The sequence below is a fragment of the Acanthaster planci genome, linkage group LG05, assembly GCF_054643075.1.
Source record: "Acanthaster planci isolate LZ-2023a linkage group LG05, COTS_SCS, whole genome shotgun sequence".
NCBI lineage: Eukaryota > Metazoa > Echinodermata > Asteroidea > Valvatida > Acanthasteridae > Acanthaster > Acanthaster planci.
In genome coordinates, this window is record NC_141781.1 from 9,769,944 (window position 1) to 9,794,520 (window position 24,577).

Consider the following 24,577-nt stretch of genomic DNA (forward strand, 5'->3'; position numbering starts at 1 on the left):
CATATGCCAAATATTACGGTATATTTAAAATATTCGGTACACCAAAAAAAACCAAACCAACAAGCGAAACTCAGAAGCGAGCGGGGAATGGGGGGGTTGTTCGAACCCCTCGATCCCCCCAGCCTACGGGCCTGTCCCAAGACCACTGTTCCTACGAGCTGATTTCAGTAGGAAAATCAGGTATTCCCAACTGGAACATATAAAGCAATGTTCCCAGAAATATTCCAATTTTGCAAAGGCAGATAGGTAGATTGAGCTTAACCTACTTGCTGAGCCATACTTGAGGTGAACCCTTACCTAGTGACCACTTTCATATTGTCAACTCCCAAAACCCATTCCTCGCCACATCTAACCATGCATTACCCAGAGTAACCAAGTCCCTACAAAGATAGATTTGATATGATGAGGATTTTTTCATCCTCCCCTTTTAAACGTTTAAAAATGATTTTACATTTGGTTGTTTGCAATGCGTTCTTTGAGTTTGTAGACCAAGGTCCTCAGTCTACGATTGTCATCAGTTAGTGACTGGATAGTTATCTCATCCACGGAGAGTTTTGCATCCATGCTGGACAACCGCCACTCCAGTTCTTGGATCTAGAGGTTGAAACAGTGTGCTAAATTAATAGAAAAGTTTTTAACTGCTGCTGTCCAAGAAAATCTGGCTTGGGCTTAACTTGAGCTAGCTAAGGAGTTTTGTTAGACCACCAAGGCAGAAAGTTTTAGATAGTTACTTGTGAGAAAGTCCGAGAGAACTCATTGAGCCTTCAAACATTTGCAAAAGTATGCCAGATGGTTGTTCTGCAAAAGGGTAGTAATGGAAAGTCAACAAGCAGATCAATGCGTAAGTAATGTAATGCATTTTCAATGGGGAAAAGAAGCGATGCAAGAAAGGGCAGAAAATGTGAGATAGAAGCAAAAAAATATGTAAAAGTCACATAAGGTTACCATTCAGTGAAATTTGTTATTGAACGTGCAGCTGTATGGGATTTTTCTGAGAGACTTTGTTCATGAAACATCTGTTGTGAGGATGGGTGATTGGTCACAGTGCCATAAACTGCAGTGGTGTAAATGAGAAGTAGACAGTGTACCTTTTTCCTGTCGTCTGTCTCATTTTGGAGTTGTGTTTTCTCCATATGGCTCTCAAGATGGTCCTGTATCTCACGGCTGAATTCTGTCAGCATCTCATTCAGTCCACTTGGTCCAAGCATATGGTGCGATATAAATCAAAATCAGATCCAAAATGTCGCCATTGACAACTTATGCACATTTCTGAATCTTTTACTGAGGTGAATAAAACATTACTGCTTAAATTTCGAATGTTATCACTTCATAGTGACACATCTTACAGCTTCGAAGAAAAGCAAGGTTTTTGTCAACACAGTTTGTCAGGTGAGAAAATAATCAGACTTTCTTTCAGGTAGGTTTTCTTAAAGGCTTTCATGTGTACAAGAGGTAAAAAGATTAGATGAATGCTTTCCAGGTGAGCCCGGGCACTATATGCTCTGTAGAAGTTAGAATTCAATTTTTCTGTGGAATTGGAACTACAGAAATACAAGTTGAAACCTACTTCGTGTTTTGCTCTTGGGAGGAGTTGGTTGATGCATCCTCCTTGATGGACTGCCTCCCCAGGACTCTTCTCAGCCTGAATATCTCTGCCTCTTGATCCTCAGATCTACAAGATTGGCAAAAAAAAATTACAAGAATTAAATATTTATCCAGAGAAACGAGGGGACTTGAGGAGCACTGAATCTAACCTTCCCCAGAATTTGCAACTAAGTCCATACGAAAGTGACTACGGCCTGATGTGAAGCTAATTAATAGGACTAAACTCAAACGACTTTTTTCTGGATTCAGTTGGACAGACTTGTAACTTCAGTCAAAAACAACTTTCTTCTGTAATTCCTTAGCAAGTAGAATGAAGTGTTCCTCTGCTGGCTCAAAACTTGAAAAGATGTTTCTATTGTTTTTTCATCTTGCTTTGTTTGTTTGTTTTTAAAATTTGTCTAACCTCTTGGCTAGCGTGGCCTGCATCTCAACCTCAAGCTTGAGCTGGTCCTGTAGCTGCCTGAGGGTACCAGTCAGCTCTGTCTCCCTCAGAGAGGCATCTTGCAGAGACCCCTGCAATCTCCAGCACTCCTGCTTGCTCGTTTCCAGAGACTCACTGAAAGAAGAAAACCAGATGTGATGTAGTTGATAAGAATGTGTTAATTCAGGGCCCAAGATGACATCAAAAGTTGACTCGTTGCCATTGAGCTGGCTAACCAATAAAAGTGTTTCCTTTGTTGGCTTTGTGGGATATGTGTGGGATGAAAAGCGGATTATAAAAAAGTTTGAATCTTGATCCAAGCAGTATTTTTTGTGAGCAAGTATTTTTTGTATGTGTGGGTTTACAAGACTAACCGTGCTAGTCGCAGATCCAGAGAAAGTTGCCTGTTTTCCTTCTCCAGTTCTGTCAGAGTCTTCATATAACTACTGGGAAAATTAAAAAAGATAGTTAAAGATGGAAGTGTGTATGGTGTGTTTGTTTAAAATTAGTTCCCTGTTAATTAAATCCAATTACAACTATGCAATGGAATGTCTTATTACTAACTAATAACGGAATGAAACTTTAGTTAAGTATTACAGAATCCATGAGTAGGGACCAAAATCGAAACAAGAATTCTGAAGTTTACAGTACAGTTGATCTTTTAAAAAGAGACTTATACATGTACAAGGACTTAAACAGAATTATATGTATAGAATTCTCAAAAGTACAATATAATACTCACTTCCACGTTATTTTCTGTCGGTCTTTAATGGTCTTTGTGTTAACACTTTCTTGCCTCTGTATCAAAACAAATATTCTAAAACCTCAAATTTCATATTAGGTGCGAGAACAGAGTTAAGATGAGGAGAAAAACTTCAGTGAGTATGAAGCAAAAACTTTGTTTAAAAAGAAGTCACACGTTAGTATTAACCAAAGCTTTATAATTGGTTTATAGAAGTTTTTAGAAATGAAAAGCCCAAAAATTAAAATCATTATTCATGCCATAAAAACAAATACAGTTACGGCGAAAGCAAACAGAAAGGAACAAAATGATACAAGCAGTAAATTCATATTCATGGTAAAGAACAAACCAAAAGACACCCACAGAAAGAACCAATAAAAACTTGTCTGAACAAGTGACCAATAATTCACCAAAATGGTCTGAGCTCACCTCTTGCTTAAACTCTTTTCTGCAGGGACAATTCTTGACCACTTTCTGCAGCGCCTTCATCTGATCTGCTTGTTGGGCAAGCAACCTGTCTTCCAACACCTCCAACCCTCCTAAGTTTTGGGAAGGGTGCATCGTAGAGCAGATTTGCTTTTCGATCAGCTTCAAACTTTTGTATGACTGTTGAAATGGTAAAATGTAATTTTTCGAAAGTAATCGTTGTATGTTAACTCATTTCAAACTGCAACACTTACCCTGGCATCATTATTAATGTGGTAAATCAAATAAATTTGATCAATATATTCAGTTAAATTAAAACAAGTGTTCTTTTATTTGTGATGAATTTAACTGTAGTGAAGAATAAAAATGAAGGGTTATTATTCCGGCCATTTCCCACTATATTATAAAAAACAGGCCCTGCTCACATTTTCTTGGTAAGTAGCATTATTAAATTTCTCTTTCCCAAATCTAGGCTGGTCGGTTTTTCGAAAAGCTATACTTTTTATGCTACTAACAATTTCACAGGTAAAATGCAGTCAGGCTACCGTAAATACTGTAGTGTGGAAACAGCTCTTCTACGTGGTTACAATGATCTGCGCTCGCTGCTGATAAGGGTCAAGAGGCTGTTCTTGTGCTTCTGGATTATTCGGCAGCTTTTGATACGATTGATCACCATATCATGCTACAATGCTTACATCATCGCTTTGGCATCAACGGTTCTGCCTTGGAATGGTTCACCTCGTATTTTGCAATTCGTCAACAATCTGTAATAATCAATAAGATTTCATCTCCCCCTCATAATGTCAACACTGGAGTGCCACAGTGGTCTGTCCTAGGTCCACTATGCTTCACACTGTACACATCCCCACTGGAAGAACTCATTGCATCATATAGCGTTAACTGCATGATCTACGCTAATGATATTCAACTGTACGTCATTATGACAGAACAACAGCGTTCTGACGCCATTCAGCGATTGGAGTCATGCCTCACACACATACATTCTTGGTCCATGGCCAATAAGCTCAAATTGAATAGCGACAAAACTGAAGTCATCCACAGCCCATCTCAGTTTCAGCAACATACTCCAATTGAAAGTATCTGCATCTCTGACTTCTGCACCAGACCTGTTACTAGGGCTCGTGACCTTGGAACCATTGTAACATAAAACCTTTGAATGCAAAACCAGGTCAATAACATATGTCGCTCTTCTTATTTAGCTCTTCACAAGATAGGACAAATTTGAAAATTCCTTAACCAACAAGCTTGTTCATGCTTTCATCTCTTGCCGCCTCGATTTCTGCAATAGTCTATTAAACCGTATTCCTGATTCTCAAACTTCGAAACTTCAGTGCATTCAGAATTCCGCCGCCAGACTTGTTACACGTTCATCATCTAGGTAACATTTAACTGCTATTCTTCGCACTCTTCACCGGCTACCAGTTAATGAGCGAATTGCTTTCAAAATTCTACTCCTCACTCACAAATGCATCCATGGCTCAGCACCAGCATACCTTCGTAAACTTATTCAAGTATACCAGCTGCGACGAACCCTCTGTTCTAGCTCAACATTGCTGCTCGATACACCGATCACTCGGACTAAGACTTATGGACATTGTTCCTTCATGCATGCATCACCATCGCTTTGGAACTCTCTTCCTCACCATGCATATCCAAATTATCAATAGCAAAAATGAATCTAAAGCAGTTCTCAAAACTTACTTGTTCCATTAATTGTTCTTAATTGTTGTTTCTTGTAAAGCGCATCGAGACCTTGGTGTGATGCGCTATATAAAACTGTGTTATGATTATTATTTTGAATTATGATCTTGACATTCAACTGGGTGCAGGTATCACGGGTACTTTTAAAACCAAAATTAACCAATGAAATCCTTCCTTCCTGCTATAATGCAAATATGGAAACATTTTTCAGCCAATCAAATACCTCCTCAAGTTGCCTCTTCAGAGACTGCCTCTCTCTCTCCCAGATAGAGAGGGCGCCAGAAGCTTTCTCTGTCTGCTGTCGGAGACGGATCTTGAGGGCGCCGTGCTGAAGCAGGGCCTTCTCCTGGGTTTGTTGGAGCCTGGCAATGGAGGCTGCCTGCTTCTTTTGCTCCGAGATTGAGTGTTCAAGGAGTCTTCTCATCTTCTCGAACCTGGAGTTTGGAGAATTTGTGGTGAATATTTGAACAAGAATGCTGACCATTTGTTTGTCAGGCCTGAACTTTGGAATAGTTGAGATGCGACTGTCACGATTCAGCTGACCAAGGACCCTTCACGTTGAGTGCAGTTTATGAAGACTTCATCTGCTTCTGAACACTTTTATTTTAGATATTAAGATATATACTCTGAAAGATTCTGTCTCCGGAAAATCAAGACACATGCGACAGCTTCATTTACTGAAAAATATCCCTGGATCAGTTTCCTGGCATTGCAAGCACACAGATTGTGTTTGAGCAATTGGTACACTATACGTGCAACCTTACATTGGCTGGTTTCAAGATGTTCTGTGCCAGCTAGTTACCTTATGAATTTGTTTCACAGTATTTCATGTTTGTAATTCCATATATATGCTTACTTTTGTCCAACAGGTGCTTTGGTTTCTTTCAGGCGAATATCTAAGCTTTTTTCCACCATGGAGGCTATTACTTGCTGGCTCTCTTCACTTAGCTGTTTGGTTATGTCAACAGCTTGCTGGAGTCTGGTCTCAGTGCTTTCTCTCAGCCTGGAGAAAAGATTTCCATGATTCACCCTTTTAGTGAATAGCTGACATTTGGGAAAGCCATTACAGGCTAACACAAGAAGAAGAATCCAGTCTGCAAACTTGTAAGAAAATTACTGGCTTTATCATTGAACATTATGGTTCATTGGATTTTTTGAATTGTTTTTCCTGCTGGATGTTCCATTGTTATCTCTAAATCCCTTCAGCTGAAGGTCCAAGAAGTCCAAGTAAGTTAGCAAGGGCAATTGCTGTAAACAGTCTTGCTCAAGAACACAAAAATACTGTGGTTCAAGAATTCAAACTGAGCTTCACCTGAAAATATAACTTGTCTGTGCTTGCAGGTCTTCTTGGAGAATTTGGACTGTTGTGCCCAATTTCTTCTCCAGTTCTTGAAGGCGGTCCGAGCATACCATGATGTCTGCATGGGCCCTTTCCAGTCCTGTCAAATTTTGCAAAAGTATTTCATAAGCTGTGTTAATGTCAATAAATGTTGAAAAGGACTAAGCAAACTTAAAGTTCATTGCGACGCAATCGAGATTTCATTATTTGAAACTTATTTGTTTCATCTAGGCTGCGATGTTGCCTGTTGAACACCATTAAGTACTTCCCTAACTGTGCAAATCCCTTGAGAGGAGATGTCACAGTTGTGTTTCACAGTGAATAGGATTCTTGGAGAAAATAATCTTACCCTTGTATTTGTCATCAGTCTCCTCTTTGACATAAAGACTGTGATACTCGCAATCATCTGCTGTATGGTCCGGTCTATCTTCGTCACCAGAGGCGGTGTCAGTGAAAACCCTTTTCTGTCCATTAAGTATAGTGCTACCTCTTCCCTCCTCTACTGCTGATGACTGGTTCAGTGCAGCAGAAAATGTAGTCTTTGAGGCTGTGATGGGCAAGCTGGATCCCACTAATATCGGCTTATTTTCAACCGGGGGTACCTTTTCTTTATTCAACACAGTGGATGCCTCCTGTGTCTCTGCTTCTTGGTCAAAATCTGTCTCCTTTCTCCTCAGCAGTAGCAACCGTGTAGCCATTTCTTGATTTTCCGCTTGCAGCCTCAGTAAATTAGCTTTGGCTTCCATTCTGTCAACGTCATCCTTCATCTTCTGCTTCGAGTGCATCTTGCAAAGTGCTTCCAGATTCTCTGTTCTGAGCTTCACCTCGGCCAGCTCCTCGGAGCGTTCCTGACGATCCACCCGCAGCTCTTGCAGCCTCGTCTTCAGGAGGCGGACTTCTTCGTCTCTCGCCTGGGAATCCTGCTCCAAATATTCCTCCATCTCGTGCTTCAGGGACTGGGCGTGAGCCTGGCTGTCGTCCAGTTTACTTGTGAGAAGTTTGCATCGGTCTCCCAGTGTACCCAGCTGCGTTTTTAACTGCAATTGCTTCTGTAGCGCGTTGGTGAAATCATCCCGTAGTATGTTCCGCTCTTGCTCTAACTCTTTAATAACAGCCCGGCTATCATCCACTTGACTTTCGAGGTCAGATGTTATGTCGATTTGTTCATTCAACTGCCTCTTTAACTCCATTTCCTTTTGTTTAGATTTTCTCCACTCTTTCAAATTTTCAAAACTTTCCATGCTCCTCACTTTTTGTAAGTCAGGCATCTGACCTCTTATGTCTGCAATCTCTTTCTGCAGTTCAGTGCTTTTCCCAGTTTCTGCTATCCACCATGTTTGAAGTCGTCTATTTTCTTCCTCAAGAAGGTTACCTTCCTCTCTGAGTTCTTGTATTTCCCTTTTAGCAACTTCGAGCTGCGTCTTAATCATCTTCTGACTTTTCTGGTCTTCCTGTACGGCTGCAAGAGTACTTCCCATTGAGTTTTTGCCTTGATCTCTAAAAGCAAAATCATTGTCGTTAAATCTAGACCCAGTCTGTCTGCGAAGCCCTTCATCTTCCTCACATAGGTTGGATTCGGCGTCCGTGGCTTCTGTTAGCTGGTATTGCAACTCTGTAATTTCTTTTATGGATGATCTGGGAACCAAATGAGACACCTTTGGAGACATTTCTTGCTTATGAAGATTACCGTAATCATCTTGTTCTCTGTTAAGATTCGTTGCTGCAGCCAATCTATCCCATTCTGAGCCGCATTTCTCTCCACCTCGATCATCTTCCATGACAGGAACTTCACTGTCAGTTATCCTCTGTAGTTCTTGGACTTGTTTGTGCAGTTTAGCGTTTCTTTCAGTCTCTGATGAGTACCTTCTCCTCATCGAGTCATGCTTCTTTTTCAGGAATTTTCCTTGCTCATTGCTCCCTTTGAGTTGTTGCTCGAGTTCGTCACTGATCCTTTTAACTCTCCTGAGATCTATTTGAATGCGTCGCCGCTCTTCCTCGGCTGTAGTGAAATTGGTCTTTAAAAATTCTTTTTCTTCTTGCAGGGATGCCACAAGCTCAGCACTTTCGTTCAAGCTGATTTGTAGGTGATCAACTTTGTTTTGTAAGCCCTGAACTGTCTTCTGTAACTTCACTTCAGTTTGCAATGCTTTTGTCAGTTGATCCTGCAGTTTCTGTCTATCTCGGTGCACCTGCAGGAGAGATTCTTGATTCTCCGATAGCTCTCTCTCGAGTTTCTGGGTATAATTTGGGCTCTCCTCTATCGAGGTTTCTGTCTTGTGTATGTTCTGTTGCAGCTGTTGGTTGCCATTAAGTATGCTCGATTGATCCGTACTTTGTTGATCATGGTCACTGACCTCTTGTGACGTTACAGCACCTCTCACAGGCGCAGGGACTTTTCTTGATTGTAAAACTTGCTTTTTGTCATTTACTCTCTCAGCGTTCAAGGCACCTGAAGCCTCCCTTGAGTGTTGAGTATGATGGGTCGTTGGTACTTGTATTTTCTTCGGTAGTGACGATGTGACATTAACTGTTCCAAGCTCCGCTGAGAAATTACCGAGAACTCCAGCCTTTTCTTTCTCTTTGTTTGTAACTTTTCCGGACCCCGTCTGTGATTCGATGCTTGAATCGTTTGTCTTAGCGTGATCAAATTTCTCATCATCAATTCCGTTCTTTAAGGAACGTTGCAACTCATCTTCAGCAGCAGTTTTGTCCCTGTGGCCGTCGTATCGGGAAAGCATTTGACAGTCATTGTCACCACCTTCAAGAGTGTCTGGATATGATACTTTAAACCAATCTAGAGTACTTCCGTGACAAAGATCACTGCGAGCGGATGTCAAGATGCTACTTAATTGACCTGACTCCAAAAAATTACTTTCGCTTCGCGAACATCCGTCACCAGGCCTTTGTTTTTGCAGATGCCGTTTTGACAGCGCGTTGAGATTGCTACCACTGTCGTTTGACAGGTGTTCGGGCCTCAGCCCTCGTTTATTGGAGCGAAATTCATCTGAATGTCGGTCACGATTTTGACTTTCAGGTCTTTGCTGATCTTCATGATTCATCTCAATCGTCGCATCTTGCCGACTGAGATTTCTCAGGTTGGGGCGCCTTTCTCTCTGCAGCCCTGCGTCAGATGTGTAATGCTCCTGGTCCTGATCTGCTTCTGGTCTGTCACCAGGTTCACTGGTTGAGGATACCGTTACTATGTCGTCGCCTATTGACCAATCAAGTTCAGCATCCCGTGGCTTCTGGTTTTTCACTTGCTTAACTTCCTCATCTAGAGCAGCAAGGGCACTACAGATAGGTACTTCTTGTCCTCTTATCAGTGTCTTCTGTACAGGCTCTTCAAATTCTGGCATTGGACTAACATTGCCACAGTTTGACGAGTAAGGATTGCAGACGAATGAGCGTGTCGCTGATGACCCCACTGAAGAGGGATTCATCTGGTGACTCATTTTATTCTCATCTAGCATGCAGCCAGTGAACTCCTCCAGGCAACCTTGCGATCTTTGCTGGCCACTGGCGTTAACCGTGGCTAAAAACTCACTGCCTGTCGATCCTCGGAGTTTGTCGTGCCCTGCTTCTCGCATCCTTCTATTGGATTCAAGGGCCTTTGCTTCTTGGCCTTGGCTGCTGAAGGATTCTCTGTGTGGTTGTCCACTAAAAGACTGGATTTGCTGGCGAGGCATGTCTTTTTTGCCATGGGGACTTCGGCGATGATTAACCACGGTATCGCCATCAACTTGTGGCAAGGTTACAGGATGTCCCCTCGTAGAATGGTGCGTCCTTTTACTAGGTTGTTCTGCTGCTGCTTCAAGCTGACTTCTCTGCGCAGGTTTTTCTGTGTTGGGTCCCATGGTTGATCCCCATCGTTCTTCTTGGCCGTCTTGGGTACGTAACCGCTCCCTTGTATTATTTTGCGGAGGCACCTCAATTCTTGGTTTGAGTGCATTCGGAGGAATCTCCCCCCTATGTTCTTGAAGTCTTTCCCCGCGGTTGTCAAGAATCATCCGCTGCTTAAATCGCTCCGTCATCAAAAGCTCATTTTCTTCCTTCAGGGCTGCTAACTCTTCCAAGAACATTCTTTCCAGTTCCACCTCAAGAGCGGAGCTTCTGCTGTCACCCTTCGTCTCGTCATTGTTGTCGCCTGAGATCTCGTCAGAGGGTTCCCGAAGAAGTTCTTCCTTCTCCAACTGCATCCTGGCGCATTCTTCCTCGTATTCACTGACCCTCTGCAGATACAACAGGTGGGTTTCTCGCTCTTTTTCTAATTGCTCTTGCACCTGAGCCTCGGTGTTTTTTATTTCTCTGAGCTCCTTTTTAAGTCTCTCACGCTCCCGTTCAAGAGTGGACAACAGATCTTCATTTTCAGATTCAGAAGACGTCTGATCCGATTGTCCCTGGCAACAGGATGAAACCTGATGTTATTTAACAGTTTGTGTTTGCTTGCAGTTTAAAAACTAGAGTTAATATTTCGCCTCAAATGAGGCAGAGATCTATAATTTGGGAACTTTTAGATAGAACTTGTATTTTCTTTATTTCTGCTGATGCCAAGGGTCCTTGTTACACATCTACTGTTTTACCAACAGTGTGATTTACCTCTGTTCCTCTTCCAGTTACATTTTCTGGAGTTTCTGGTAGCTGGTACTCAGATATTTCCTCCATTCTTCCTGTTACGTTGGGACTTCGCACATTTGCCTTTTTCTGGTTTTCTGCAGTGCGGGCAACATGTTCTGGGGCGTTTGGCTCATTTGGACTGAAGAGTAATGGTATCTCTAGCTTGGTAACCAGCGGCTCGTTTACCAACTCACAGTCATCATCCTTACTGAAATTATGAAAACAATCTGAGGTTCATTCAAAGGTTTCCGTCTTCCAAAGTGGATGTCGAAATATTTTGAAGAGGGAAATTTCCAGTTTCAAGTTCTCGCACAGTTTCATGTTAACTTTTTCTGGTTATGAAACGATGTCAGAATACTCGTACAGCAAAGATTGTTGGATTATTTGACACCTCACCATTTGTTTTAAATAAGTTCTTTTTAAAAATTAGTTTATGAACTTTCCTGGTATTTGAATATACCATCATAAAGAGCCAACGAAGTAAATTAAAGTTAATTAAAGCTGTTTTTGTAATACCTGGGTGTGTCTACATGAGATGCCTCGTCATCATCGGCATGACTCCTATGGCCTCGTCCTAGACGCCCTCTTCCTCTCAGTTTCTGCCTTGCTTGCATCATGAGGGCCATGGCTCTCAGTTTGGCCACGACATCTCTCTGAATTTGTCTTGCCTTGTCTAGAGTTTCAGACGGACGAATCGTTGGAAGTTACAAAAAATGTTTACCTAGACCCGAGTGTGTGATTTTAAGTTAATTAGTTTTGTAATGGGTGAAGGTTGTATTTGAAAAATTGACCTTTTTTGATGTCTTGCTGAAGGAAGTTGAACAGTAAAGGGATTTTGTGGATATGAAGTTCATTCTTCGTACGAACTATTTATTTGAGCCCATTCTTATAGACTTACTTAATCCACTGACAAAACTGCAAGCTGTCAAATTTACTTTCAGAAATGATTTAAATAATTATGCCTATTTTCTAAATTAGAATACTGCCATGGACATTAGATTGAATTAAACACCTGATCGAGGACGCTCGTGGGGATTATATTCCTCGTTACTTCCATTCCCCGATGTTTGCAACCTTGTGTCCTTTAAATCTTCTTTTCCACCAGAAACTCCACTTTGGATCTCTGGGAATGCCGTGGCAACTCCTTCGACACCAAACATCAGTCTGGAAAAAGCTGAATCCTTTACGGCATTCAGCAAGTCAAACAATTCCTCTAAGTCCCTCGACCGTCCACCTCCCGCTGGTCCATCGAGTCCCTCTCCGCCGACCGGGGAAGCCCGCTTCATCTCCGGGTCGGTTGCCGTCCATGCGTCGACATAAGAGGCCTCCGGGTGTACTGCCGCTCCGCCCGGCGTCTGCAGCACGCGCAGCGCCTGCCGTTTGATAACGGTGTGAAGTTTTTTGCACACTCGTTCAAAGTCCAATTGTAGCCTTTGTGTGTCGGCGCGGAGAGCTGCCTTTTCGTTCGACAGCGACTGGACAAAAAATATTGAAAGTGTTCAAACTGCTGTGACAGAGTGAATGATGAAGTATCTAAACGTTGAGACACAGTCTTGTTCTGACAATGGAAAGTTTTTTTTAAGTATTGGCTTACAATCGCTGGCCGACTTCTGGGGCCAATTTGGTGCAATGGGTAAACACAATTATTATTTATGAGGAACATGGCCTTATGACTCCATGTTCAGCCACTGAACTCCAGAGACTGATGAACTTCTATTCCTTACCTCTATCGCATCAACCATTTCCTCTCTATCCATCTCCAGAGTCTCTATCTGTCTCTCCAACTGCGCCCTCTCCCCCGCATGCGCTCCACACAACTCTGCTAACAGCGACGCACTGCCCACCTTGTCAACACAATAAACGAGCCGGAAAAACCAGTTGTCATATTTAGAGAAAGTCACAGGGCCAAAGAATGGTCGGTAGTGCGTTTATCTTCACAGGGATGAACATACCGAATTACTGCCTTGGGTTTAAGAATCCATATTACCTCCTCATTCCTCATTCTCTCCTCCATTTCTCGAACAAGTCTTTCGTGATTGGATGAAATAACCTCAAGGCTCCGTCTCTTTTCTTTTTCCTCGGTGAGCTCGGCCTCCGCTTCTTCGTGATTAGCTAAATCTCGCTGGAGATTCCCAATTATCTTGTCTTTCTGTTTTAACGCCTGCACCAAGAAACGAAGAATTATTTTTAAGGCAATGCCTCTAAAAGACAATTTACGTGGTACTTTTTATCATTGACAGGTGTATTCTATATAATTACAACGCTCTGTTGATAAGGCAAAATCATGAGCGGGGTACTGCACGTTTCATTTCCCCTTCGCATCCCTATTTTTGGCAGCCCAAAGCAGGACAAAGCCCCTTAACCACTTCGAGGATTCACCGGTGGATATTCATCAATGATTACCTCTCCGCAGTGATCTTTGTCGTATGACATTTGTTGTATCTGATAGTTCTGTTCCTTGATTTTCTCCGTCGAGTCCTGTAATTCGTCCAGAGCCTTTGTTAGCTGACCAAGAAAGGAATCTCGCTCCTTCTTCAGAACCTTGTGGGATTCCTCGAGATTTTGGAGATCATGCTGGAGAGACCACACCTTTTAAAAAGACAAAAGCGTTGCTAAGACATGCACTGGCTGTAGTGAAAAATGAGCAACATGTTTGAGTGACATTGTTAAAGTGTAGAACTGCAATGAACTTTTCTTAGACGCAATATTTCTACAACTTTGTACTCTTTTTCAATCTGGAAACTTTTTTTTTACATTCCTTTCGGTTAAATTCATTGGAAAGGCCACTTATCAAACACTTCAAATTATCCATGGTTTCCATGACAACTGAGGACACTCTTGCCGTCATAGTTCAGTGCATAAATTTCTGTTCAAATTATGAACCTTTAATATACTTTTTGAAAGCATTCCGAGAAAGGGATTGATGCTTGCTTATTGCTATGCATCCACATGACCAACAATGAATCACCAAAGAAGAGAAAATTTAGTCCAGCAAATTTTCTCTTGTCCTGCATTTTTATAAATTTAGTCCAGTAAAATCTGTATAAATGCAGGACATTTTTGTGTGCAAACCAATGTAACGCTGAGGCTTTCTTCCTGCCGTGGGGATGACATGAAAATGCTCTTGAACATGGAAAAAAATCATAAGCATAAAACCAAGACAATAAAAGACCCTTTGAGATAGTAAAATAAAAGTTGACAATAAGGGCTACTGAGACACAAAGGTGAACTTTGAAGGTTTGAAGTAAAACAAATTGATTGCAGCTACCCTTTAAAGGAGATTGTTACAAAAAGATGGCAATGAAATGACAAGTTAGTGCCAAAAACGTATACCTAGTTGATATGCTTATTGCTTTATACTGGCTAACTTTCAGAATTCAAACTTGAACCTTCAAGTCAGGCAGTGCAAGAACACAGATTTTCTTCAATGCTTACAGTTTCTTATAGAAACACCCAATATGTCAAGTTTCTGCTGAACACATAAGTGTACTCTCAACTTAATGAAACTTTTTACATAATGCTTACATCGCATATCAGTACACATTTTGGTCCGTATTCATTTCGGAAAAGATGAGAGATGCTCCAGTAGACCAAATTTTCTATGAATCCGTTCGGAGAAAGTCTCCCAAGATGGACAAGCCTACCTTAGCCTGATACTGTGACGTCGTCGTCTCCAATTCCACCTTCCTTGCATCGAAGCTAGCCATCATCTCTACGTGCTCTTTGCAGACAGTTTCCTTGATCCTGGCATCTTGCTCCAACGTTTGGAGACGTTTTGATTCTCTTCTGAGATCAATCTCCAGTTGCTCCTTAAGGAGGTGCGTTTCTCGGAGCTCGGACTCCGACATCTGCAGTCTGGCTTTTAGGTCGGCTTTGTTGAGGAGAAACGACAAAAAGTGGAGATTCTTTGATTTGAATAGGCGATGACGCAAATCCAACTTAAACCACGTCCTTCCCTCCACTGTTATCCATTGTACAAGAGAACAACAAGTTTTTACTAATGTTTTGAGCCGTGAGACGAATGCGATCCATTGTCCAGCGCTGGCTGGCTATGTACATGTACATCTGCATGTACATGCTTTACTCCTGGCCCAAGATGTTAATTGTGCAACTCTTCGACTGGGTGCATTTTGTCTCATTCACATGGCATTGCACGGTTGAGGCATGTCACGTCACACACAGATATACGCAGTCGGCATTACCAGTGGATTGTAGGGCCAACACACTGTCTTCACTACCTTACTGTCTTCACTGCGTTACATAGTCCAAATGGATTTATAAGTTCGTTGCGGAAATATGCTAGACTCAGTTTTTTCAAATGCTATATAGATGTGACTGTGCGACTGCACGGAGGTGGATACATTTTACACCACCGCAACAAGCAAGTTTGGCGAGCGGCTAATTTGGGAACCACAGTTCACTGTCTCTTCAAATGAAGACCACGTTTGCACCGGCTCATCCTTCGAAATCCCTCGGTCACCGTAGAAAATTATTTGTTTGGAAAATACATGCATTTGGAATATCATCTGGGAAGTATTGATGGGTAAGTTTCAAAACAATTTATTTGTTCTGTAAAAGTATATATGAATTGTCAGTGGTATAATTAATAAATAATGTTGACTTTAATAATGGAGGAAGACTTATAATGTCTAGGTTAAACTTAAAGAAATTGGCTAAATGCGACTTTGAAAAAAAAGACAAATAATAGAAATTATACGCTATAATTGACATGTACATGAGTAAAAATGACAAAAAATTATGAATAAAATAAAATAAAATAAAATAAAATGGAAGGCGAGTGTACAAAAATGAAACCAGAAGCATTAAAGAACATAAGTGAAGTAAAAAGAGTGTTTCGCTTTATATGAAATTTGTGATTGCTGCGGAACATATGAGAGAACTTAGCTCGGCAAGTCGAAAAATTCAGAGAGAACATCTACCCGTTATACGTGTAAACGATGTACTTAACTGTTAAATAGTGTTTTTCCTTCTGCTTGACGTTGCAATAATTCAATATCACCACACGATTTCTGTTTCTATCGAGTCCATATTGATGTTTCAGTTTTTTAAAGAATCTTTCTTAGAGAGACTACCCAGTTTACTGTACATTCTTGTGAATAATTAACGCTTTTCTGAATATAAGGTGACGTCACAGAGGGTTTAAACAAAGGGATATAATTATCAGTCCCTTTTTCACGCTAAAGAAAAATTATAATGCTTTTACTTAAGATGTCACTGATAATTTTTTTACGGAAACCAGGTACCTAATTTGAGTGTATCTTGGAAAAGAAATGGAAGAACTGTGTGTGGGGGGGTGTCTTTAAAAAACTTTGATGGGGAAGATGTTATTGGGCTGCCATCGCTGGTCATCGTCTGTTAATACAAAGTGCGCAATTGTCGGATCCTAGCTGGAACTATCTCAATAAATTGGCAGCAGTGACTTGAAAACATTTCAGATGTTGGCGTAAGGGTCATAGAAAATTAAAACATGTTTTTCTTTTAATAGAAACCCCTGAATCTGTGCTAATGTAGGAAAAAAGTTTTTTTAATACCTGTCAACTCATCCACCTTCACTCTGGCCTGCTGGCTCGCCGACCGGTCATTCACCTCTGCTCGAAGAAGGTTGTTATCCAGATGTAACGCAGACACCGTGTCTTCAAGACGGGCAACTTTGTTGCTTAGATCGTACTTGTCTTTCAAAAGCTGATTTAAGTTCCTGAGAGAGAACACAAATTGAAATCTCTCGTGATTACCATGTAATATCAAATGCTGGTTATTAGGGAACTGTTGAGTACCAAAGCTATGCGGACACAAACTATCGACTAAGAGGGGCTTATATAGGGCTACATTTGTTCTGATTTACATACGTGGACACTGTTGTCTCAAATGTTTGTCTCTCCAGCCTGCAATCTCCTAAGGCATCTTCCAGCGCCCTAACCCGCTGGTTCACAGCCGTGTTGAGAGTACCGAGCTCCTGTATAGACCAACAAATCATCAGACTGGTCTTTTGGGGGCGGGATGGGGGGGGGGTTAAAACGAACATATCCGTGTAAAAAATAAACATACCAACAGTTGACCCTTGATCTTGTGGAACTGACATCAGAGACAGCCCACCAGATGGAAGTGTTTGCGACATTCGATTGAAGTCGTAAAAGTACGAAATGGTGCCTCACTCATTGTGGAATTATGTAAAGTAAGGAATATTGTTCAAGTTGAAAGGCAATAAGTTTGTAAGCAAATCTCCAATGACAGATAACATGCAGCTTAATACATTACGAACAAGCTACGGTTACTCCATAAAAATATCCACTAGCAGTTGGAATGCGCTGGTACAGCATTCCATAGGGAAAGTAGCCTTTGTATTTACAATTTTTATAAAACGTTTCCTTTATGAATTTTGTGTCTTGGCGATAATTTGCTTTCTCAAAGCAGCAAGTCACAACGAGGAACAGGATCCAACGATTTGCTTTACGGAGCATTGAGATAATCTCTGCAGCCATGAAGTCCCCCACCTCGATCTCGGACTTTGCTGAATCCTTTTTGCTCTCCTCCATCATCTTGAGCGTCGCCTCCCTCTTCCACCAGAGAAAGAGGATGACGCAGTGGAGGAAGAGGGAGGGTTCGAGGTTGACGGGAGGCCCACCTTCTTTCTCCACCTGCTCGAAGATGTGTCTGAGCGCCTTCTTGTTCTGTTGGGTGTAAAGATGTGTCGGGGTGGGGGATGAGGATGGTTGCTATGGTAATGGTGAGGTAGATTGAAGGATGAATGGTGGTTATGGATATAATGATATGGAAAATGATACGGCGATGTCATTTAAATTTTTTCCGTTATATTTGCGGTCATTTGGGTAACACTGGTTCACACTTTAAATTCTTCTTTATACGAATAATTTTGTGTCCTTCCGAGTCATACGAAGCCCTTGGAAACTGTTTTTCCCCCATTGGAAATGCATGTCTCACATTATCACAATGTACCTTAAATGTGAGAGTCAGCTTGGCATAGTGGTTCACTTCTTCCTGATTCCACGGGACTTACCCAGGATATTCTTCTGGGGTTTTTCTCCCACCTCTAAAACTGTAACTGCTTCTCATTGTTTCCTCTCTACAAGTTTCTTCAGGCTACCGAGCTGCAATGTCTAGGGCACTTTTGAGTAATCCTTGGTGTCATTACCAGAAATAATCAATAATAATAATATCCCGTCTCTGAATCACCTAACCGGTTGACTTGATTGGCGTTTATTTAATGGTTATATTCCCCATTGAATTTGTTATGTTGACATTCATGTTTGTGGTTATTTTTTATGCAACCTTAAACGTTCTTCGTCCTTCTTTATGCTTGTTGTTCATAACCGAACGCTGTTTGCAGTGTAGGCCTATCTTTAGAGCGCGATATTAGCTTTCCCATTATAAAAACAGCCGTACTGTGCGCATTACAGCACTGCCATATGCACAAACCTGTTGAGTATCGAATTTGATTGACGGCCACTCCCCTTGGTCAGGTAACCTAACGTATTTCATCCATCCTCCGTGGTGCATCTCTTTCTTTTTCGACCCGTCTTGAGCTTTCCTCAGCTCGCTAGTTAGGTCCCTGACCCTGTCTGCCTGTTGCCTGTTGGTTTCCCGTTCACGCTGGAGTTTCCGCCGAAGATCCTTATCCCTTGTCTTCAAATATGGAGAAAATTTAATTTCAAGTAATCAAAGCAAGTGTCCAATATATTCACATCCTGCGTCAGACAGAGGTGAAGATGGTTGGGGTTAGGTTACAAGACCAACCAAAATAACTAAAAACTAATAACAAACCTGCCAGCTTGCATTAAAGCCCCCCCTTCTCAGATACTTTCAATATACGAATTCCTTTTCTTCACAGTGAAGGTTAAATTAAGTTTTACTCTGTTATTCTGTCTCGACTCGCTTATAAAACACTCAAACAAAACTGGTTTCCCCCGTTTGTCAGCTGCTTCTTCAAAATGAATCTCTTACAGTTACACCTGGTTAAATAACAGAAAGGAGGCAAGTAACGGTGTTAACATGAAATTATACAGATGTCTATGGTGAGGAAATCAACGGGGGTTCAAACCTTGAGTTTGGCGTTCTCGTTGCCAAGAAGTCCTTCAATTGAGGCCATCTTGAGTGCGCTCTCCTGTCTACAACTCTCCAACCTCCCCTCCAGGTACTGCACCTGCTCCTCCAGGAGTTTGATCTGCGGACCAAAAGGATTAAAGGGGAAAGATGAAAGCTTAAGTTGTTGCTCCCATGGTTTTAATTAACGGAAAGGAATGCATGAGGGCGTTCAACGAGGTGAAAGATATAGAAATGTAGTTGTCCTTGTTTAGGTTCGTACACCAGTTTCGTGGCGTTGACGGAGGAGAAATTTTCTGCTAGACAGAAAGTTGACCAAACTGGGTGGTTTTCAGGTTAACAGGGCATCTTTCAGATGAGGGCAGTTTCAAAATATGCAAACCTTATTCTTTATTTTGCCTTCTCCAACTTTTGATTATAGGGAAAGAGGGTATACGTATACAAGCCTTGTAGGCGGGGCGTGCCCCTCCTTTTCTTACACCCCACAAAAAGCAGATGAAATTAACTAGGCCAAATGGACAGCAACTTTGTACAATTCTTTAATGTTTGCACCTCGTTGAATTTTTTGAAATGGTTTAATTTTTGAATTCACAAAATAGAGCAACATCAAGCAAGAGCGTATCTGCTTGGCGGACCTTCCTCGCCTGTTCCTTAGGCCGTCTACCATCTTCTTTCTCCCCCTCAGTCGTCTTTAGCTTATTCAGGAGGTTGTTCCGATCCACGGCCATCTCCTTCCTACGTTCCACCTCCAAGCGTAGCTGGGCCTGGGTCTTGCCCAAGACTGCCCTGATCGAATCAGTTTCATCAGGGTCCCCACTCTGTCGAAATTTAAGAGACAGAGAGGGAAAATAAAGATTTTCTCATCTTTCGTTCCAACCTAATAAGCACTCGCAAAAACCGCACTCTCCGAAAATGAGCCATTTTCTACATTCCTGCTTCGTCACAGGCGGCGGCTTTTGTTATGGGATCAAGATTTATTTGCAGTCGTTTGAGCCAAAGGTAAATAATCCAAACCAGGCAAGGTTTCACCTTTTTTCTGTAGCAGAAAAGGGAGTTACACTGAACCATGGGTGTGTCAACCAGGCGACAAAATTCATGACAGTGAAACCAGAAGGAGGGCGTAAAGTGGGCGTAAAGTTTTTTTTTTTGGGGGGGGGAGTGGCGACAGGGCAAAGCCTTGATCAGCTGCAGACCGAAAACCATCAACAGTGGAATGGCCTCTTTCCAATTTCCCAATAAATTGATGATTTTCATCTCAGTTCGTCCTTTTGCTTGTTTCTTTCGTCCCTTTCTTATTTTTCAACGCCCTCACAGTGCCCATTGCAAGAAGCTAGCATGTATACAAGGCAAATGTATGCTGTAAAATTCTTGAAATAAAGCATAATACCAACTCCCTGTCGATAATGTCAATAATATTTTGCACTCAAGTTTGTAACCAGGAATGAAAAACAAGAAATTTTGTCTACTTTAGTTTTAGTGAAGCCCTACTGTGTGAAATAGAGACCAGACCCTTGGTCTCTTCGTTTTAACCACACTCAACTCGGGCGTGACGGACAAATACGGCAAATCGGTTCTGCCTTTCACCGGCTTTTTCGATCGTTGCCGCGGGCAATTTAACACCTGATCCTTTATGACAGTTTTCTTCAAAGTTGTGCCCGTTTTAGCAATCGGGGAGTTAAAGGAAATGTGTGAGCACCAAAACATTTATCAATACCGTCTGCCCTGAAATTGGACACAAGGCAAACCCGTCAGAAATCCACACGTTGCCTTTCAGTCAATACCGTTCTATTGGTTACATAAAAAGAACAGGATCTCAATACAAAATAGTGCCCCCGGGGGAATTGTCAGGCCTTTTGTTGGCATCCAGGGGGTAAAACCAACCTTGATCCTGTACTTTCGGCACACCAAGGTAAACATGAAAACAAAATGCATTAGCGACCCTGAGAAAAAAACACAGCAAAACGAAACAGCAACACTTTGTCTGAAACATTCATACAGCACAAACGGGTTACACATAGCTATAAATAACTCCGAAGGTGACTGATTATTTCTGGTAAACCTGATTTACGCATCGCTTAGTGCAATGGCGACCACTTTTAAGTAATTTGGAAGTTTAGGTAGTAGAAGTATTGGAAATCCAACTCGTGTATAACTTCCCGCGTTGAATCCACGCGATTGATCTTGCCACGGTAGTCTCTAAATGGTTGTCAAATCAGACACCAAAAATTAATGAATTTTTCCTCTGGCAGTCATTTTTTTTCACTTGTGGCACATTGGAGTACCTTGAACAATTTGACGAATGACTATAACTTCTCTTGACTGCTTTTTAGTTATTTATTTCCAGTCATCATGACCAATAGTTCTGTGGCATTTTTTAAAACCCGCCAGACCCAAAACTAATTCGCGGTCGTTATTAAGATCTTCATTATTTACATCTGTTGTTGCCCTTACAGCGAAATTGCCTATTTTCTGTCCGGCGGCATAATACTGTCGTTTCTACCAACAACAAAAGCCAATTCTTCACGGCTGGTGATTCGCTGGGCTGCGGATCATAATAATGGTACTTCGGTTACAGTGCGCTGCCCACGTCGACACGGCCTTGCAATATTAATCTGGTGCGCCGTCTCTGGGCAACAGCGTTGAAGTTTGATGGCGGACTCGTTTCCCTTAGCAACAAGTGCATGTCAATGGTGGGTGAGATCAATAATGGCGGAGTTTCATCGTACATCAATCGCTGTACACTTAGAAACCCATTTTACTCTGCACTTACCAGTGGTAACAAAGAACTCATACATGAGTAACCAGCCAGGAGCCTTTTAAAGAGATTAAGCACGAGAAGTAGTTTAAAAACCTTCACTTTTAATAATATAAATTTAAAAAAAATCTTGACGCTTTCTAAAAGTACTGTTGTGAAACTCTATATTAATTTCGATGGTTTGTTTTTACAAAAACATCCTTGAAAAATTGTGAAGAAGGATTTCCTGAAAATCTATAACCAGGGAGGACTTTCACCGTTTCCTAGCACTGTTCTTGTAAATTATGGAAGCTACTCTGTGAATTCATGGAGTGATTTGAGTCAATTATTAAAAATAACACATTCCTCCAACTTTAATTTGGAAGGCACCAAAATGAACAGAAAACAAGTGGGGTTAAAATACCGTAAAACCGCGTTCTGTCTCCATCCACAGCCCAAACATCAGTCGGACTACATACTGCTTCAAATTGTAATAAATATTTGGCTTGTCAAATTATCTTGACTATCAAACATAGTGAGTCACGGACATCAAACAATGTAGCGCATCCATTAAGGAGGGCATAATGGAAAGGGTCATATACTGCATCACTGATCTTTTTCTCATACAAATGTCCTTCGGTTTTTGTTTTCCCGTATTTCTTATTCATATACAAATTTTTGGATTACCATAAAACCAGAATAGTAAATTTGATGCCAGCCGCAAGTGGATGTTTCAATATGGTATGGTATATGCGGACCACAAACCTGGTCTCTCTCACGCGTCCACGGACGTGTATAATAAAATCTGGATTCGAAATGCCCTTTATTAGCTTACAGAGAAAATTGAATCCACTCGCAGCCATTTTACAGAGCCGAATACAAAGCTTTCCTGGTAATGCCCGCCTTTGTTCTTCCTGACGTCAATAGAAGGGAGCCAACCCACGCCTTTGTATTCGGCTCGGTAAAATGGCCGCTGGTTGGCTTCTTTTTCATACGAAAGCGTTGCAAGTCCAGGTTTTTTTTTTTAAATATTCGTTCGTGTTCGCGCCATGCAATTGACTCTGGCTATTTGTTTCTTGTGTTCTCTGCGCAGTCATGCATGTGCAATACGGCCATTGAGTCCCTCTTAATACACAGAGGGTGATTTTTATGCCACGACCTCTGCTGTAATAAACACAGCACACTCCAGTACCATTAAACCTGTCCATCAGTAGATAGGGACGTTACGATAATAGCTTTTTTGACAGAAGTGCCTTAGGGTAGTCATTTCTTTAAAAAAGTCACACCACAGCGTGCATGAAGCTTATCACCTTCTGATATGTTGACAAAATCACGTAAATTATGAAGACACCGAATTAGGATACCCTAACATCTCATTTGCAATGTTATTTTGATATCGTTTCCCTTTTTATGCGTCTCCCCGAGAGAGAGAGTGAGAGAGAGAGAGAGAGAGAGAGAGAGAGAGAGAGAGAGAGAGAGAGAGAGAGAGAGAGAGAGAGAGAGAGAGAGAGAGAGAGAGAGAGAGAGAGAGAGAGAGAGAGAGAGAGTCTGATGTTTTTGCCCTCAGTGCTGCATTAATTTCTGCTCTCTTTGTCTTTGTTGAAAGAGATTTTCCCATCTTATCTTTAATGGGATAATTTCGATCGTTACGTATCAAATCAGTGTGTGAAATGTCATTTTCATTCATTCCAAGGAAACCTTGCAGCAGGAAAAACAGATCCTTTTGAGAAGCTTCGGTTATGTTCTCTTGGTATCTTTTCGGAATGGAAGAAGTAAACGTTTTCTCTCAAGGAGTAGTCTAAGGAATATTATCCTTACGATTTAAATACAGTTGAAATGTTACTTTGTCTTTACCCCAAGCATCTGGGCATACGTCCTAGAGTTACACTATCACGAAAGGTCATACAACATTATTTTATTTCTTAGAAATATTTTTCAATCTACTCCTTCTATTGACATGCAATTTTTTATTTTTCCTGCCAATGAATCCAGGCTCTCAGCTGCTATAACGTAATTTTAAGAAGAAAACACTGTTCATCATAGGATGTTTTATGATTAAATTGGGATCTCAAAAGTTGCTCTTTGAAAGTATTGTTCGGAAAACTTTGCTCACTGCCTCCTGCCATAAAAATACGAATGATTGCTAAAGAAAAAAAATCAACGACAGCTAAATTCCCGGCATTTAGACAAGTTGTGTGTGTTCGAAAATATCTGCAAACAGAGGTTTCTGCCCTTGTTAACATGCAAGATATGAAACAAAAATCGCAAAAAGCAACGATGACGAAAATGAATGGTGAATCAAAAATTTTGACTGCCTTTAGTTTAAGCCAAGTGCAGGAACTTGACGATCACAAGTGCGCACAAACAAATGCCAACACGATGCAAAGAAATGTCACCATGTTTACCCAGTTCAGAGTGGAAAGCGTATGCACAACAAGATATTGATAACTTATTATCTACGAATCCTGTGCTAAAAACCAAAGTAGCTACTCACCTCCATGCTCCTCGTGAAGGCCCTCTTACTTCCTGAATAAAATGGAATTTGGAGTTAGGTTTTCTACATGACCGAGCTAGTTATGGGCGACATTCACGGTCGACCAATAACCGTACAGCATGCATTATTGTAGTGCCAACCTCTGCACCGGTGTAGTGGGAAATTTGTACCCAACGAAAACAGGGAGCACGATGGAATCAGTGCATGCATATAACAGTGACAGCTAACGCTCGAATGTAGTGCGGGGAGATAGAGAAACGGGATATTAGGGGAGTCGTGATCTCTCATGACACCGGCACGCGCTCCCTTGGACTTTTGAGCCAAACTGCCTCCGGCATTAAAAATCCTTGGCAATAGCATTGAATTGACTTGGTGGGTTTACTGTTGTTTGGTAAGCAATT

General features: G+C 41.5%; 1 protein-coding gene across 2 annotated transcripts in view; it reads right to left on the reverse strand.

Annotated features, from left to right (window-relative positions):
* The window catches only part of LOC110987082 (uncharacterized), a 27,987-nt gene extending 3,515 nt beyond the window's left edge, over positions 1 to 24,472 (reverse strand). Inside the window, exons 1-25 of one of the 2 annotated variants that reach the window (XM_087136807.1) lie at positions 24,177 to 24,472; positions 19,584 to 19,766; positions 18,947 to 19,069; positions 18,325 to 18,531; positions 17,382 to 17,558; positions 16,737 to 16,843; positions 16,422 to 16,585; positions 14,514 to 14,740; positions 13,273 to 13,458; positions 12,857 to 13,030; positions 12,594 to 12,713; positions 11,882 to 12,344; positions 11,386 to 11,542; positions 10,852 to 11,077; positions 6,605 to 10,652; positions 6,229 to 6,355; positions 5,773 to 5,919; positions 5,140 to 5,350; positions 3,198 to 3,374; positions 2,769 to 2,824; positions 2,401 to 2,469; positions 2,009 to 2,161; positions 1,568 to 1,672; positions 1,089 to 1,194; positions 452 to 594 (exon numbers count right to left, since the gene is read on the reverse strand). In XM_087136807.1, the coding sequence (XP_086992933.1) occupies positions 452 to 594; positions 1,089 to 1,194; positions 1,568 to 1,672; positions 2,009 to 2,161; positions 2,401 to 2,469; positions 2,769 to 2,824; positions 3,198 to 3,374; positions 5,140 to 5,350; positions 5,773 to 5,919; positions 6,229 to 6,355; positions 6,605 to 10,652; positions 10,852 to 11,077; positions 11,386 to 11,542; positions 11,882 to 12,344; positions 12,594 to 12,713; positions 12,857 to 13,030; positions 13,273 to 13,458; positions 14,514 to 14,740; positions 16,422 to 16,585; positions 16,737 to 16,843; positions 17,382 to 17,558; positions 18,325 to 18,531; positions 18,947 to 19,069; positions 19,584 to 19,766; positions 24,177 to 24,182 (7,862 nt within the window). In that variant the 5' untranslated portion in view covers positions 24,183 to 24,472. Of the gene's footprint in view, positions 1 to 451; positions 595 to 1,088; positions 1,195 to 1,567; positions 1,673 to 2,008; positions 2,162 to 2,400; positions 2,473 to 2,768; positions 2,825 to 3,197; positions 3,375 to 5,139; positions 5,351 to 5,772; positions 5,920 to 6,228; positions 6,356 to 6,604; positions 10,653 to 10,851; positions 11,078 to 11,385; positions 11,543 to 11,881; positions 12,345 to 12,593; positions 12,714 to 12,856; positions 13,031 to 13,272; positions 13,459 to 14,513; positions 14,741 to 16,421; positions 16,586 to 16,736; positions 16,844 to 17,381; positions 17,559 to 18,324; positions 18,532 to 18,946; positions 19,070 to 19,583; positions 19,767 to 24,176 lie in introns of both variants that reach the window. The other variant, XM_022249508.2, reaches the window with a different exon arrangement.
* Positions 24,473 to 24,577: the final 105 nt, after the last annotated feature.